General features: G+C 40.3%; 1 protein-coding gene across 3 annotated transcripts in view; it reads left to right on the forward strand.

Moving 5' to 3' along the window:
- Positions 1 to 9,671: 9,671 nt before the first annotated feature.
- SLC35D1 (solute carrier family 35 member D1) overlaps positions 9,672 to 16,181 on the forward strand; it is a 55,299-nt gene continuing 48,789 nt past the window's right edge. For all 3 annotated transcript variants that reach the window (XM_054483755.2, XM_054483760.2, XM_063654389.1), the window contains exons 1-6: positions 9,672 to 10,524; positions 11,363 to 11,396; positions 11,494 to 11,580; positions 12,266 to 12,333; positions 13,839 to 13,910; positions 14,501 to 14,569. In XM_054483755.2, coding sequence (XP_054339730.1) covers positions 10,322 to 10,524; positions 11,363 to 11,396; positions 11,494 to 11,580; positions 12,266 to 12,333; positions 13,839 to 13,910; positions 14,501 to 14,569 — 533 coding nt within the window. In that variant the 5' untranslated portion in view covers positions 9,672 to 10,321. The remainder of the gene's footprint in view (positions 10,525 to 11,362; positions 11,397 to 11,493; positions 11,581 to 12,265; positions 12,334 to 13,838; positions 13,911 to 14,500; positions 14,570 to 16,181) is intronic.

Consider the following 16,181-nt stretch of genomic DNA (forward strand, 5'->3'; position numbering starts at 1 on the left):
CATTGCAGACATCTTGATAATGATGGCTATGGTAGTGGATTCAGACTTGAGAGATATTTAGCAGCTTATATATGGCAAGTTAGAAGAGACAGGCTCTGAGAATGACTACTAGACTTCTAAGGTGGCAACTTGGCATATGGCGATACGTTTACTAAAATGGGTGTGCCACATATTAATTGTTTCTCAGCTGCAAACCTACTCTTCTATATTCTACTTTGTGAAGCTGATGCTTGTATTTTGCAAAACACATTTCTGCTTTGCTGGCTGGCTGTATGTAAACTCTTCCATACATGGCACTAGAGGGATACTGGGTAGCTGGAGGAGGAGAAAAGAAATGCTTTTTCCCGTGTGCTTCCTGGTAGCATCAGTCTAGCAATGATTCTTCATCCCAGAAGTAGCAATGATTCTTCGTCCCAGAAGTAGCAATGATTGTTCGTCCCAGAAGTAGCAAGTTCTTCCCTTAGCAGTAGTTGAATGCAGTTTGCAGTTTTCCCTAAATTTAGAGAACAGCCTATATCACAACACTGTGTTCCCATTCCACTCCCCCTCCTACCCCTCTCCCCTACTCCCCTCCCACCGCCATGTGACACTGAGCCCACAGCACTAACCAGATAGTGTTCTCTCTTCAAAGGTCTGAATTTCAGGCTTATGGGGATCCTTTTTTGAACCCAGAGACCCTGGAATCACTTGAGCAGCATTTCTTCCTCAGAAGTCTGAGTTTTAGCTATTGGAGTTCCTCCTCTAAGTTTCTAAGTTTTGATAATTCTAGCCTCTTTCGTTTGTTCCCTCAGCCCTTCCTGCAGTTGCTACCTCCATGATATCTTATGGTTTGGGGGGCTTTTGAAGTGTTTCTTTTTAAGCTTTCATTTACCTAGTTAACATTTTTTAATGTAAAATTATCTCTAATCAAATAACGTGTGTGGTTTCTGTCTCTTGACTGGACCTTGATTGATATAGAAATTGGTTCTAGAAAAGACTTTAGAAGTTGGGATTTGGGATTTGTTTGGTTTTGTCCTTGAGCTTGAATGAAGTGCTGAGCTCCCCACTAATGTGAAATAAATTCTGGTAACCCATGTCATGCAGAAGTATCATGATTCATTAAATTGTCACCTGCAGTTAATTGTGATGACATTCCTACTGAACCAAGTGCCTTAGGAGCATGGGCCTGCTGCATCTAACTGTTAGCAGTAGTAATGACTGTGAGGACTGTGGTGTGGGATAGATTCTTGAGTTTAATAAAACACATACAGAAAGAATAACAAACTCAGGTCTTTACATTCTTCATAAAGTCTCATTAGAGTGCCAAAATGATTCTACGGCAGTCCTAGAAGAATCTCTCTTTTCTTGCAGTCACAGGGCTGATATTGTTAAAAATAAAAAAAGGCTTAATAGGCCAGTTTACAATTTTTACAACATCAGTTGAATTTACAACCTTGCTAGGTCTCTCATGTAGAAGTTAAAAAAAAGGAAAGAAAATGACCCTAAAACTTGGAATGAGTACACATTTGTTTGGGCTTAAATGGGGTTAAGAATTTTGAGTTGTCAAGTCATTTTGAGCCTCTTCTGAGAGTGGGAGCAGTTAGTCCTCCTGTGTCTGAGAGATTAGCCTTCTCTTGCTTGAAAACTCTACCCACTATACCCATAACTAGGTCAGATATCAACATACCCTAAAGAGCCAGCATGAAGTTTAATTTAGGAGGAAGCAGGTGGTAAACCAAAAGAATTGCAAGATTTTTCTAATAACTAGGTCAGATATCAACATACCCTAAAGAGCCAGCATGAAGTTTAATTTAGGAGGAAGCAGGTGGTAAACCAAAAGAATTGCAAGATTTTTCTAATTTATATCACCATCAACCTAGGGAATATGTATAGGAATGGAGCTTAAGGAAGATTAAATATAACACTGGATTGGGCCATATGTATTGATAAGGGTGTACTTACCTGAGGTTCTGGATTTAATGTGTTGGCTCATGCAGGTGGAAGCATTCTAACAATTTAATATGTTGGTTTACTGACAGTTGGGCACAACAGCAGCGTCTATTTAATGAGGTTGAGATACCAGAACTTTCCATATTATAATGTTGAGGAAAAGATTCCAGTGCTTAGGGAAACAGGAATGGTGAAGCATATTTATCACATGTAATCTACACACCCATCCCTCAACAACATCCTTGAGAGAATCCAGAGGAAATCCCATAACTGACATGTGGAGAAACACACTTGTGTATAGACCATGTACATCCTTGAGAAGTTCTGTTGTGGCTGTGCTCTGTAAGCTAGGTATAATGGGAATTTTCAGTATTGAGATGGGCTCCGCAATTTAATAGAGATGTTGGAAGTTCTGGAGTATCAGAGGCAAGCAGTAGTACTTAACCACAGAAGACAAGGTGGCGGGCATATTTATTACAAAAGGAAAGCAGTAACATAGTGGTAATCATAGTTTTGAGCCGTAGGAATTTTGGGCAGTATCCTATTGATTATAATGTCCCTAGAATGAAATAGTTACACAACCTAGTAAAATGGTCCTTAATCTCTATAACAGTAAAAACCAGACCTGACAGCAAAGAAAACTGACTGGAATCTCAGAAATGGACAGTCACGGTCTTTTATTCAGTTTCCAGACCTAAGCTATGTACAGTACGAGAAGCTCTTGGATTGAAGGAGAGATCAGGTCTCTTTGAGGAAGGCCCTATATCATAGCCACAAGTGTATACTGTGTATCTTCTTTCAAGTCTTCCTCAAAGGAAGCTGCAGCCATTTACTAGGGTAACTGTGTAGTAACAAAAGGGAAATACCCAGACCTTTTGTGGGATTATCAAACACTGGCCAACCGATACTAATTCCTGGGCACTCACAGCCCTGCAGTCTACCAGTTAAACTGGGGGCTTATGTAGTGTCTTAGTCAGTTCAAGCTGTTTTAATGAAATATTATTGGGTAGCTTATAAACAACAGAAATTCATTTCTCCCAGTCGAAGGCTGGGAAATCCAAGATCAAGATGCAGGCTGATTTGGTGTCTGGTGAGTGCCTGCTTTCTGGTTCATAGGTGGTGTCTTCTAGCTGTGTCCTCATGTGTTGGAAGGCATAAGGGGTCTCTCTCAGGGCTCTTTTGTAAGGGTACCAATTCTTTTCATGAAGTCTTCACCCTCCTGACCTAATCACCTCCTAAAGGCCTTACCTCCTAAAACTATCACCTTAGAGGTTAGGATTTTGTGAACACTGTCAGATTCAAAATGTAGTCACTTGTGTCAAACCCTAGCAAAATGGAGCTAGGGAAGGCTATGCTCCGATAACAATTTGCCTGATAACACAAACTATCACAAGACATTTTTCCAAACCACAGTTTACTACGTGAGTCACACAAAGACAGCTGGCAGCACAAGGACAGCTAGCCGCTTACACAAGAACACAGGCCTGACACACTGACTCACAAACCCAATTCTAAATGTAAAGGCCTAACTGAAACTCCAAGAATACAAGTCCTCCCTAAGGACTACTGACATTCACATATCAGAACTCTCCAGCTCTTGTAAGATGCTGCCAGCATCAAAAAACTTTCTTTTAAAACAACTTGCATAAATCTCCTCTTTCTCCATTAAAATCCTAACCTTTTACTCTGTTCTCCATATATACTGGAGGCCATCCTGGTTTGTATATATGTCCCAAATTACAATCCTACTTCTCGTATACTATTCCCAAATAAAACCTTTTTACTTAGAGATTAATCTCTATTTTTACATGACAATTTCAATATATGAATTTGTTGGGGGACACACACATTTAGACCATAGAAGTGAGTCAGGTGATAATTGGAGACCTAGCCCAACTTTGAAACATGATGTGCTCAGTAGGTCCACAAATCCACTGTGTTTTTGTCTCCAGCTCTTGAACGTATAATTGGAAGAGACATATGTTTAGGCATAATAGATATGCTTGGCAGCTGGTAAAATCCTCACAGTGTCTATGTGACCCATGGAATAAGGACCACGATAGTAGAAAGAGGAAGCCTCTGGAGCTTTCCTTCCCTTTCAGGACAGTACAAAAAAAGATATACCACATCTTTAGAAGAGCTGCAGAGATTAGTGCCATCATCAAAGACTTGAAAGATGGATGAATCCTATCACATCTCCATTTAAGTCACCTATTTGTCCAATGCAGAAGAGAAATCTTAGCAAATAACTGAGTGTGGTTATAAACTTAATCAGGAGGTGACTCCAATGTTAGTTGATGCTCCAGATGTAGTGTTACTAGGACTAACCACCATGACGTTTCCTGACACCTAGTGTGTGGCTATTAACATCGCAAATGTTTTGTCTCTATATTAATTTATAGGGTCCAACTAAAACAGTTTACCTCTTATATGTCAGGGCCAGCAGTGTAGCATCACTGGATTGACATCTAATCTTTTACTCTTTGCCATAATATAGTTCACAGAGATCTTGATCATCTTAATATTCTCATACAAAATAAACTGGTTCAACACATTGATTAAATTATGTTGTTCAGATCTGATAAATGCAAAGCAGTAAGTATTTTGGATGGGAAAATAAGACAACTAGGATCTCAACTGTCAGGATTCATTACCTGATAACAGTAAAGAACAATAGAGAAGCAGAATGTTGGAGTAAAAGGGATAATGACAAGATTAGTTTCAGGCATGTTGAGCAGCATACCAGAGAGTTATCCAAGTGAAGATATTCAGGAGGCAGTCAGACACATTAATCTGGAGTTAGAGAGAACATAAGTAATGTAGATTTGGTAAGCACTGGCAAACAATAAGTCATAACTGAAACCATGGAATGGAATAAGATTTAGTAAGAATACATAGCATAGAGAAGACCCAAGACTGAGCCCTAAGGAATGTAAAACTTTAAAGGTCTGTGAGAAGAGGAGGAACCAGCAAAGCAGGATGAGAAGGAGCAGCCAGAGTACCACGAGAGGTTTCAGAGAGTACCACGAGAGGTTTCAGAGAGTATGGGGCTCCAGAAGTCAAGGGAAGAGAGTGTAGCTAAAAGAAGGGAGAATATCAGCAATGTAAATGCTGTAGAGTGGTCAAGCAGGAGGCCTAAGAGTGTTCATTGTGTTTAGTCCCATGGAGGTCATGGGTAACTTTGCAGTGAACAGCTTCAGTGTAGTGGAGGCGGTAAAACTAGTTTGGCGGGGGTTAAAGAGTGCTTGCAGGGTGATTATAGAGAGATCAGAACCATGGTAAATAGGTGGACAGTGAGGTCAATTCACTAAAATTGGAGATTCAAAGAAGCAACTTATTTGGGAGAGATTTATATAAAGTTCAGTTGTAAATACATTGAGCTTGAAATGTCTTTGTATTTCCAGTGCCTAACTTGGTGTCTGGTATGCTATTTGTGAATGAGTCACGATTGACTATGACTTCAACACATTACTGTTCCTTTATCCTGCTTATCCTTCTTCATAGGGTTGATAAACACTAAACTTGGTCATTGAAGAAAGCATTGACGTTGCCAGAATGTCTTGTAAAAGTAGGTCTTGTCCATCTGCCCCAAAGGAGGCACGAGTGTCCAGTGGAGGAACACAGAATAAATGCTAAACAAACCTAGGACCAAATCTGTACACAGTCACTTAGAGCTGTGGGATGCAGTGTATGTCTAATACTCCCTCTCAGCCCTTGTTTTCCTGTTTATATGTTGTTTCACCATACCTGCTTCTCACAGTGGTTAGGGTGAAATGAGATAATGAATTACAAGAGTAGCACATTGTGAGGCTCATCATCAGTGGTCAATAAGTTCATTCCTTGCAGTCCAATACAGAAAAGTACAAGGCACTGCAGAAAAGCTCCATGCTCTCTGATTCTCAGAATTTTTAAAGTATTGTTCAAATAGGAAACATGTATGACCTTCGCTCCTTGACTATAAAGTAACCAGCTGTGCAACACAGCAGGTCACTGGGTATGATCTAGGTTGGCAGTGAAATAGGAAACTGGTGAATGCAGGTGGATAACAAAAGAGGCCTATATACATTCCACTATGAGAGGAGCAAGTGGGCCAAGGGAAAGGGAGAAGTGTGGGGAAAATAAGTAATATAAGCTATGTTTTAAAAAACTGTGTATAGAATCAATATTCCCTCAATGAAAAACAGGATACCTAAAGGCAATGTTTTGATAAACAGACATCATTTAATACTAAGAAGAGTTTTTGCTAGTAATTCTACCCAGTAAGATGTAAAAGTTATCAACCCACAAAGTTGACCTTTCCAAATAGAGTATACTTGTACCTAAGTGAGAACATTTAATTCAGTCTTTCTTATCTTGAACAACTTTTTAAGATATATTTCAATATTTATTCAGTTTCACCCAATGATGTATAAATACTCCATATATAATTCTGTGATTAATATTACTGAGGTTAGGAAACAGATCTGAGGACCTACAATACCAAAATTTACCCCAAAGTCTAAGTACCTATAACATGGGAAAGAGATAAAAATCCCACTAGAGATGGCACCTATCTTATCTTTGTGAGTACCTAATGAGAATGCTTGACTCCATTAAACTCCATAGCATTTTACTGAGGGTCTACAGCAAGCAAATCATTACTGGGGCTGAGAAAATCCAACGCAGTTCATGGTCTGTGATAGGTCTTAAATATTTGTTAATTAATAAAGTAATCATGCTGAGAAAAACAGTAGTTGCCTGGATCAGCACTCTTATTTTTATTTTGTGTAGTCATAACTTATGATTTTGAAAATTTGTACCTGGCATTTCATATTTCCACAGGGTAGAACTTGAAATATTAAGTTTCTTCCATTGTTCTCCATTGCTGCCCTCTTGACTTTATAAAAGAGGGTTTCATTTTCATACCGTGTTAGCAGGAATAAAAAATGAGTATAAACTCTTTGGAGGTTGTTAATTTGGAATTTCCTCAATTCTATTAATTTTTTTATTAAAAAGTAGCCTTAACTAAGCAATTCTACTTCTAGAAATTTATACATGCACGAAGTTGAATGGACAAGGATTGTTTGTACACTGAAAAATAGCAATAACTTAAATGTCTATAGTGTTACATGATGATGCATCCAACTAATGGAATACTCTGAAGCCTTTGAAAAGAATGAGGTTAAGTTTAAGTGTTGCCACAGAAAGACCATCAAGGAATAGTAAGTGAAAAGAGAAAGACTGCCTAATAATACTAGCGATAATAGTAATTATAATAAACACATATTATGTTCTAAGCACTTTACATTCATTAACTCATTTAATTCTCATTGTAACTCTATGAGGTGGGTAATATTGTTATCCCCATTTTACAGGTGAGGAAATTGAAGCACAGTGATGTCTAGTAATTTGTCCAAGGTCACAAAACTACTAAGTGTCAGCGGCAGTGTGTGGCTTGAGGATTAGTGTTCTTCTCTGGTTCTATTCCAGATATGTTTTTTAAAATGTGTAAAAATGTGTACATATGTATATATTTGCTTTTTATTATGAGGGGCATTGTTACTTCTATAATTTTTTTTTTACAAGGATGTTTCTTAAAATACAATGTTTTAGTTCTTTTTCCTTTTGAAGCTAGCAGTCAAGGAAAAAATTTAATCATTTTCCTTGTTTTCATTGATTCAATCAACTAAAATATCTAAACTGTGTTAGGCATCCTTGCCTGCCCCTGTCCTCAAGAAGCAACTGTCTAGTAGAAGACAGTGATATGTAAACATGTAATGCAGAGCCCCTTTGCTATGGTCTATATGTGTCCTCCAAAATTCATATGTTGAAACTTAATCACCAATGTGATATTATTAAGAGGCAGGCCCTTTAGGAGGTGACTAAGTCACGAGGGCTCTGCCTTTGTGAGTAGGATTCATGCCTTATGAGAGAGGTTTCACACAGTGTTTGTCCCTTTCTGACCTTCTGTCCCTTCTGCCATGTGAGGACATGGTGTTCTTCCCCTTCAGAGGATGCAGTGGTTAAGGTAGCACCCTGATCTTGGACTTCTCAGCCTCCAGAAGTGTGAGAAAATAAATTTCTATTTTTTATGTTATCCAGTCTCAGGTATTTTTTTATAGCAGCAGGAGCAGATGGACACTCTATAAAGGGGGTATATAAAGATGCGGTAGGAGAGGCACAAAGGAGAGAGATCAATTATGTAGAGGGAAGTGGGGGGCAGTGTGAAGGAAGGCTGCCCAGAGAAGAGGTAATGTTCTGCCAAAATACGGAAGGAAATGTAAGAGTTTTTCAGGAGCTGGGTGACAGGAGGAAAAGAAAAAGCAGCCCAGATGGGGGGAATAATGAGAGTAAAGACACAGAAGCCGGAACCCACATTGTTGATTTATCTGCACCTTAAGGGAGGGAAATGTGAATAGTGCCTCTGGAGATGTGGGTAGGAACCACATTATCTAGGACCTTGTAGGCTACGTTAAGAACCTCATCCTGTGTGCCAGTTTTTTCAGGAACACTTGAAGAACATAGGTGTTCTCAAGGTAACTCAAAAGATATAAACCAATTATACACATATAATTGAATATTATTCAGCCTTAAAAAGGGATGACATTCTAACATATGCTACAACGTGGCTGAAACTTGAAGACACTATGTTAATGAAGTAAGTTCATCACAAAAGGACAAATACTACATGATTCCACTTTTATGAGGCACCTAGAGTAGTCAAATTCACAGAGACAGAAAGTAGAACACTGGTTAATAGCAGAGAGGGAAGGAAGTAGGGAAACAGGGAGTGATTGTTTAAAGGGGAAAGAGTTTCACTTTGGGATGGTGAAAAAGTTCTAAAGATGGATTAGTGATGATGGTTGCAAAACGATGTGAATGCAGTTAATGCCATGCAATTGTATACTCAAAAAGGGTTAAAATGATATTTTATACTTTGTATATTTTGCCACAATTTATTTATTTCTTTAAGATGGTCTTGTGCTGTTGCCCAGGCTGGAGTGCAGTAGCATGATCATAGCTCACTGCAGCCTTGACCTCCTGGGCTCAAGCCATCCGCCCACCTCAGCCTCCTGAGTAGCTGGGACCACAGGCGTGCACCACCACATCTGGCTAATTTTTTTATTTTCTTGTAGAGACAGGGTCTCACTTTGTTGCCCAGCATGGTCTCAAACTCCCCGGCTCAGGCATTCCACCTGCTCCCAAAGTGCTGGTATTACAGGTGTGAACCACTATACCTGGTTTACCAAAATATAAAAATAAAAAAATAAAAAAAAGAAGAAATTTAAAAAGATACAGACCAAGCACTTAGAAAAATAATTCAAAGTTCTTCTTTCCTAATCTATTAAAGTTCAATACGTAATTTCTTTGCTTAAACCGATCATAATGATTTGCTTCTGTTATACAATAATGACTACCATTTACCGAAAACTAGCTCTTTGCTAGCTACACATCCACAGAGATCAGGTTCAGGGAGGTCATCTAATTGGTCCAAGACACACAATAAAGAGTGTGTGTGTCGGGGGTGGGAGGTCGTTATTTCTAGGAATCCTACCATTGGAAATCAAGTCTTTTAGGCTCCAAACACCTTGTGCTTTCACCAATCCCCAAGCTGCTTATCTTGCTACTTTTTGGGATATGTCAACATTTTTCTTAAAACAAACAAACAAAACTTCTCAATCTGAAAAGAAAGTATTGTTTGGTGTTTTCTGGGTTCAGAAAGTGTAAGAAGCCCGAGGCATTGCAGAATGAAATTTCGTTGAGTGTTTACTGTTGATCCATATCTGATACTTTTGAAGGGTTTTTAACCCCTCCAAGAGAGACTAAAAGAGCATTCAAAATTAGTCTAGACGCAGTGTACTGTAACTACTTGGCCGGCCACCTGTAACAGAGGGGAGGAGGATCTGCACTTAGTTGCGGCAGTTATCTGGAGAATACGGCCTTCCAGCCCCTCTGCCACCAGACTCCCCCGCCCCAGGTACGCGCCCCGCGGAGAGACCAAGCGCGTGCTCGTGCGCAAGCGCACGGCGACTGTCACCCGGCGTCTGTGGTTTGTCACTCGGCGCTCTGGTGTCTCGATGTAGTTCCCCTGGCTTCTCCTTGTCCGCCTCGGGCAGGGGGGTCGCCACTGCCCCTTCTCCAGGCTCTCTCCAACCCCTGCCCAGGCTAAGCCCGGCGCGGCCCTACCCTCTGACCTCGCGTTGCACAATGCCCGAGCAAAGTCTCCAGGGGTGTGAACCCCGGCGTCCCTGCCCCTGGGCGGGGACGGGCGGCGGCCAAGCGGGGAGTCGAGGCGGCGAGCGCGCAGCTGGCCTAGTCTGCGGTCCCCAACTCCTCGAGTCCCCTGGGAGCCGCCGCTGCAGGCCCCCGAGCCGCTAGGCCCCGCCGCCAAGCCAGCGCCGCTGCGGCAGCCATGGCGGAAGTTCATAGACGTCAGCATGCTCGGGTTAAAGGAGAAGCCCCCGCGAAATCCTCCACACTCCGAGATGAGGAGGAGCTGGGGATGGCGTCGGCCGAAACGCTGACCGTTTTTCTGAAGCTGCTGGCCGCCGGCTTTTACGGCGTGAGCTCCTTCCTGATCGTGGTGGTGAATAAGAGCGTGCTCACCAATTACAGGTAGGGCCGAGGCGGCGGCGGCCGAGGCCGCGGAGGAGGAGCGGGCGGCTGCGGCGGCGGCGGCGGCGGGGAGCCGGCTCCCTGGACTTTGACTGCCAAAGTTAAAGCCGAACAAAGTTGGGCGGGAGCTGGGGAGGGCGGGCGGCTGACGCGCGCGGCCGGGGCAGCGGAGCCCGCCTGGCGCGCAGGCCTGTGGCAGGGGTCCGCTCCCTGCGCGGAGCTCCGGCCGGCCCGGCGCGTTTGGGGCTTGCTTGCCATGCCCTGGGCTCACCGCCCCGAAAACCCTGCCCTTCAGAGAGATGGAGCAAAGTGACTCGCTTGGTGACTTTTGAGCCCTTATGCCTGTCGATCAGGGAGGAGAGCGAGGGAAGCCTCCCTCCTCCGCAGCCTGGACAGGGGGCCGGGGCTTCAGTGTCCCCTGCACCCGCTGACAGCCTCTGGGGACGTACGCATCCTCACCCCCGCGGACAATTATTCCCTTGCTAACACTGGAACCCAGAGGCAGAAGTTTTTTTTTTTTTGTTTTGTTTTTTAAAGGTATGTGAAACCGTTGCAGAGGTCTGTATCTGCACTGCCTTGAGAAATCCTTTGCAGGCAGCGGACTGAAATTGTAGACTCGGACAAGATGAGACAAGCGGCCGCCCGAGGCTACATCAGCGGGGTGGCCTGACAACCAACAGGCAGGGAATTTTCTCCCAAGATTTTTGTTTGATTTAGGGGCGGACGTTGGTGTGGCTTGTATCGGAATGCCTTATTAACGTTGCCGATGTGCAAATTGAATTCACGGAGCTAAGTTAGATTTGTTCTGATCTTGTTTTTTTCTTTGCCCTTTTTGTAGATTTCCCTCCTCACTATGTGTTGGACTTGGCCAGGTTAGTTGGAATCCTCACCATTACGTGGTTTATGTTGTTAGAACTTCTGTGTGTGTCTTTATGTGTAGAACAGTGAATCTGTGTTCTCTGTTTACAGATGGTGGCCACAGTGGCAGTTCTCTGGGTGGGAAAGGCGCTCAGAGTAGTCAAGTTTCCTGACCTTGACAGAAACGTACCTCGAAAGGTAAAAGAAGAAAAGCGATACTTTATTTTGTGAAATGAAGTCAGTATGTATTCACATATTTTATCAGTGCCTTGCGTATTTAAAAATTGCAGCCTCAAAATTGCCCAGTCTAGAGTGGTTATAATGAATGTAAAGAATAAAAGTAGTGATATGTGTCAAAGAAGGCCTACAATCTCTTTAAACTTAAGAGAAAAAATAACCTAGGAATATTCTTCTGTTTTTAATTAATGCACACTTGTTGAGGTACAATAGTTTTGCAGTTTCTCTATCCATCTAGCCAGTGTATCCTGCATTCATTATTCTCTGGGCTTATTTTATACTGTCTGCCTCTGCTTGACTCCAAACGAAGATGAAATGCCTTTACTTTTTCTGCTGACATTAGAGCTATGGGCTCTAATACATTATCATATTTTACAGCAAATGATGTTTCTGTCTCACATTGATCATATTCATATTTCTGTCTTTTCTCCCTGCCTTCCTCCCTTTCTTTCTGCTATAGTAATGTTGTTTATCCAAGCATAAGTGTTGTTTGGGTGTTTGGGTGTCAAAATTGTGTATGATAACTAATCTTATGTTTTAAGTGGAAAAAGTTTTGATCATATAAACAAAATTGTTTCTGTTTGAAAGGACCTTGTTTTAGCTGTCTTTATTATTGAGTTTTGTTATCCTTTTTTAAATTTTCTAGACGTTTCCACTACCTCTACTATATTTTGGGAACCAAATCACGGGACTGTTCAGCACAAAGAAACTGAAGTATGGATAACTTTATTTTACTACTGAGGTTAATGTATTCTTAAAATTGTACTTGAATGTCAAATATTTAACACATTGTTATTGATTCTGGAAAAAAATGAAAGGACCAGAAAGCTTCTATTACTACTAAATAATGAAGGTGGTGCCAAAGGTTTTAGTTTATAGTTTATGCTCTTTTCTTTGAAGAGAAAGAGAAGTTTTTTGTTTTTGTTTTTTTACCCCTCATTTTGATGTTAGAAGTCTTAAAATGTTATAAAATGCTATGATAGGAAATTTTTATTATTTTTCTAGAGCTACAATAGTGAAGATATGTACTAGGCTTCTGGGATTTCAGTTCTTTAATATAGTTCATAAATATTTTAGGCAACTTCCACACAGCAAAATTAGAGGGTAGGCACAAGAACTTTTGCAGTTTTTCTTTTCATGTGAAGTAAGGTAACATCAGCTAGAACCCTGATAAAAATATTATTAATATCTTACCCATGGCATGTAACTGTAGAGGCAACATACTTATTTTCAGAAAGAAGCAGTAGCTCTCCTCTCCGTGGTAACACTGTCTTTCCCTCTAACCTCCCGGTTTCTGGCTTCTGCTCTTGTTGTAGTGTACGTATTGGTTGTGTGTGGTATTAAAATGACACAAATAGAGAAAGCATTTAACAGAAACCCAGTGGCTTCACCACTACCACACAAGCTGAAACCCTGGCATTGTAAAATAGAATGGAGAGATTTCTGAGGATCAGGGACAAGGTGTTTTTCATTTCTTCCTTTAAAACCCAAGAAACCTGACAGAATGACCAAGATGGTATCTCTGAAGAAGGTTCCAAGGAAGTCAGATTTATCATGGGTGGCACATTTTTTTCCATTTCATTACCCACCAGGAAAGAAATGCAGGCCTTCTGCAAAGTGCTCCTTGTGTAGAGTTTGCTTTTTTTCATCCATCTCATCCAGCCATTCATTCACACCTATCTTTGATTGCCAGCTAAGTATAAGGCACTTTGGAGTGAGATAAGATATATTCAGAAATAACTATATTGCAAGAGGCTGTATGTTTGATTAGTACAAGCAAAATGCTCTGGGAATTTAGATGAAGACAAAATTACATCCACAAAATGACAGTCAAGGCATTTCATGGGGTAAGATTTTCATAGATGGTTTTTGGCTGGTCTAGGGGGTGGGAAGGGAGGTTAGACTAGTGAAAAAATGAGAAGGAAGCCTTTTTCTATTAAAAACTGACATATTTACAGCTTAGGGCTTTGCATAATTAGCAGGATAAAGTTTTGTAGTTAATTTAACGTTTCTCACTTCTAGTAGTTTTTTAAAAGCAACTCTTATAGGCTTTCAAGTAGGAATTGTTTCTAGAGAGAAGCAGGGGTTTAACCATAAATGAATCAGTATGGAATTTCCATAATGGAAGAATAGCATTATTTTAACTACCAATTTGGAACATCTTAGTTTAAAACAAATTGTTAAATTCTATTTTACCTAATTATCTTTTTTTTTTCCAGCTTGCCAATGTTTACAGTTCTGAGAAGGTTCTCCATCCTGTTTACAATGTTTGCTGAAGGAGTTTTACTCAAGTGAGCTAAGTTTCTAATATATCTGTTCTTTAAATCACCTTGAAAAGGTGCCCAGCATATGTGAGATATTAAATTATTTGTCTTGTTCCTACCTTACTTTTTGAGAAGTTTAAGCAACCTTCTCTCTTGGCTGCTGGAATTGATAGTTTGTGGGAGTGGTAGTTGGGAAGGTTATGAATTGGAGTTGAAAATCTTACCTGAATGTGAGATTTACTTTCTAGAATTTCTGTACTACTGCCACTGGGAGAAGCTGGATCAGAATCATAGGTATAGGTTTTAAATAGTGTTCATGTCTTAGCTCCTTTTACTACAAATGAATGTGACATATTTCTGTTAAAGAAATTCTGCCTTACAAAATTCAAACTCACTAATAGTAACAATAGGTGAAAATTTTAAAAGTGGGTGTAATAACATACAACAATAAATTTTTGCTTTATCAAAGGGGTTCTTTTAAATATCCAGTTTCTCAGAAATGTTTAAAATATGATTGTTTATAGCTTTTGAGAAAGCATATCACATTTTTTGCTTCTGTTGTAAAATGAGTGTGGGAATAAAGTCATGTGTGTATTTTAAAATTTTTTATTTTATAGGAAGACTTTTTCTTGGGGTATTAAAATGACTGTATTTGCAATGATTATTGGAGCCTTTGTAGCTGCCAGGTAAGATGTGGGCCTATTACTAGCACATTATAAATTGTCAATAATTATTGATAATAAATGATTACTTATCAATAACAGTTTTTTATAGCCTAAATAAGAATTATATCTTTGAAAAGCATCTAGAAGACTCTTGAAAAGGTTAAATCTTTTTGGCTGTATTAAGATAAAGGTTGACAAAAATAAGATTCTTGGGATTGTTAAAATTTAAATTGATGTAATTTAGAATTTGTTACTGTTGTTGTGCTGAATACATAGCATGTGCCACACAATATGTTTGGCATTTTACACATCTTATTGTGTATTCTTCACAACACCTCTGAGAGGTATGGGTATAATTTTCCTATTTTATAGTTGAAGAAACTAAAACTTCAGTAACTTGCTTAAGGTCACAGAGCTAATGGCAGAGCTGAAATTTGAATCTGTGGCTTTCCTCAGAGCCTGTGTGTTTTTGTAAACCATATGGCATTTCTTTTTTTTTTTTTTTTTTTTTTTTTTTGAGATGGAGTCTCGCTCTGTCTTCCAGGCTGGAGTCCAGTGGTGGGATCTCGGCTCACTGCAAGTTCTGCCTCCCGGGTTCACGCCATTCTCCTGCCTCAGCCTCCCAAGTAGCTGGGACTACAGGTGCCCGCCACCACGCCCAGCTAATTTTTTGTATTTTTAGTAGAGACGGAGTTTCACCATGTTAGCCAGGATGATCTCAATCTCCTGACCTCGTGATCTGCCTGTCTTGGCCTCCCAAAGTGCTGGGATTACAGGCGTGAGCCACCACGCCTGGCCTGGCATTTCTGAATTTTGCATGCTGCTAAAGAAAAGCATGTCTCCTCTTCTGTGAGGTGAGGAAAATGACTGTGAAACATTTGCTTGCCTTTTCGAATAATGAATAATAACATTGCTTTAATTGGCCTCACATAAGATATGTCACAAATGCCATAACTTAGATATTCTATTAGGTTATTAAAGCTTTTCCCGTTTTTCTTAAGTTTTAGTTTTAAAATACATGAGGGAAATGTATACCTACAGACTGAGAAAATTATAATGATTGCTAGAAGTCTTCTACAACATTTTAATCAGCCTAGGGCATGCATATATGTATTTGCTAATGCCACATATTCTGCCAGACTTATGTTTTCCATCCAGGAGTTCCAGTGTACTTCTTGAATGGACTCATTTACCTTCATCACATTCCCGTAGTATAAGTGGAAGAAAATATTATCAGTCCAGTCCTATTTTACAAGTCCAGTCTCCAAGTAAAATTTCATTCTAAAAAAGAGTGGCATAATTGGTTACTAGAAATTGGCTATATAGCTAACTGCTTTTCCTTTTATGTCATATTCCCCCCTTGGAGAAAAATTCTATACTAGCCTCCTACCTTTCTTTTTAGAGGTGCCCTGCTAGTCTTTGAAACATTTCCTTGAAGCTGATGGGACCCAAAATTGTACCAAACAACAGGGGTTCCTCAGGGCTTTCTTGGGTCTACAAAAAACTTCTGAAAAGGATTACTGTCTGGACCAGCCTTATCTGGTTAGACCCTTTGACTTGGAAAAAGATTGAAAGGAAAGGAACTCAGACCTCTGGAGTCAGTCAGAAGGTTGTTAGACTGCTTGGGGTAGGG

Source organism: Pongo pygmaeus, chromosome 1 (assembly GCF_028885625.2).
Source record: "Pongo pygmaeus isolate AG05252 chromosome 1, NHGRI_mPonPyg2-v2.0_pri, whole genome shotgun sequence".
Classification (NCBI taxonomy): domain Eukaryota; kingdom Metazoa; phylum Chordata; class Mammalia; order Primates; family Hominidae; genus Pongo; species Pongo pygmaeus.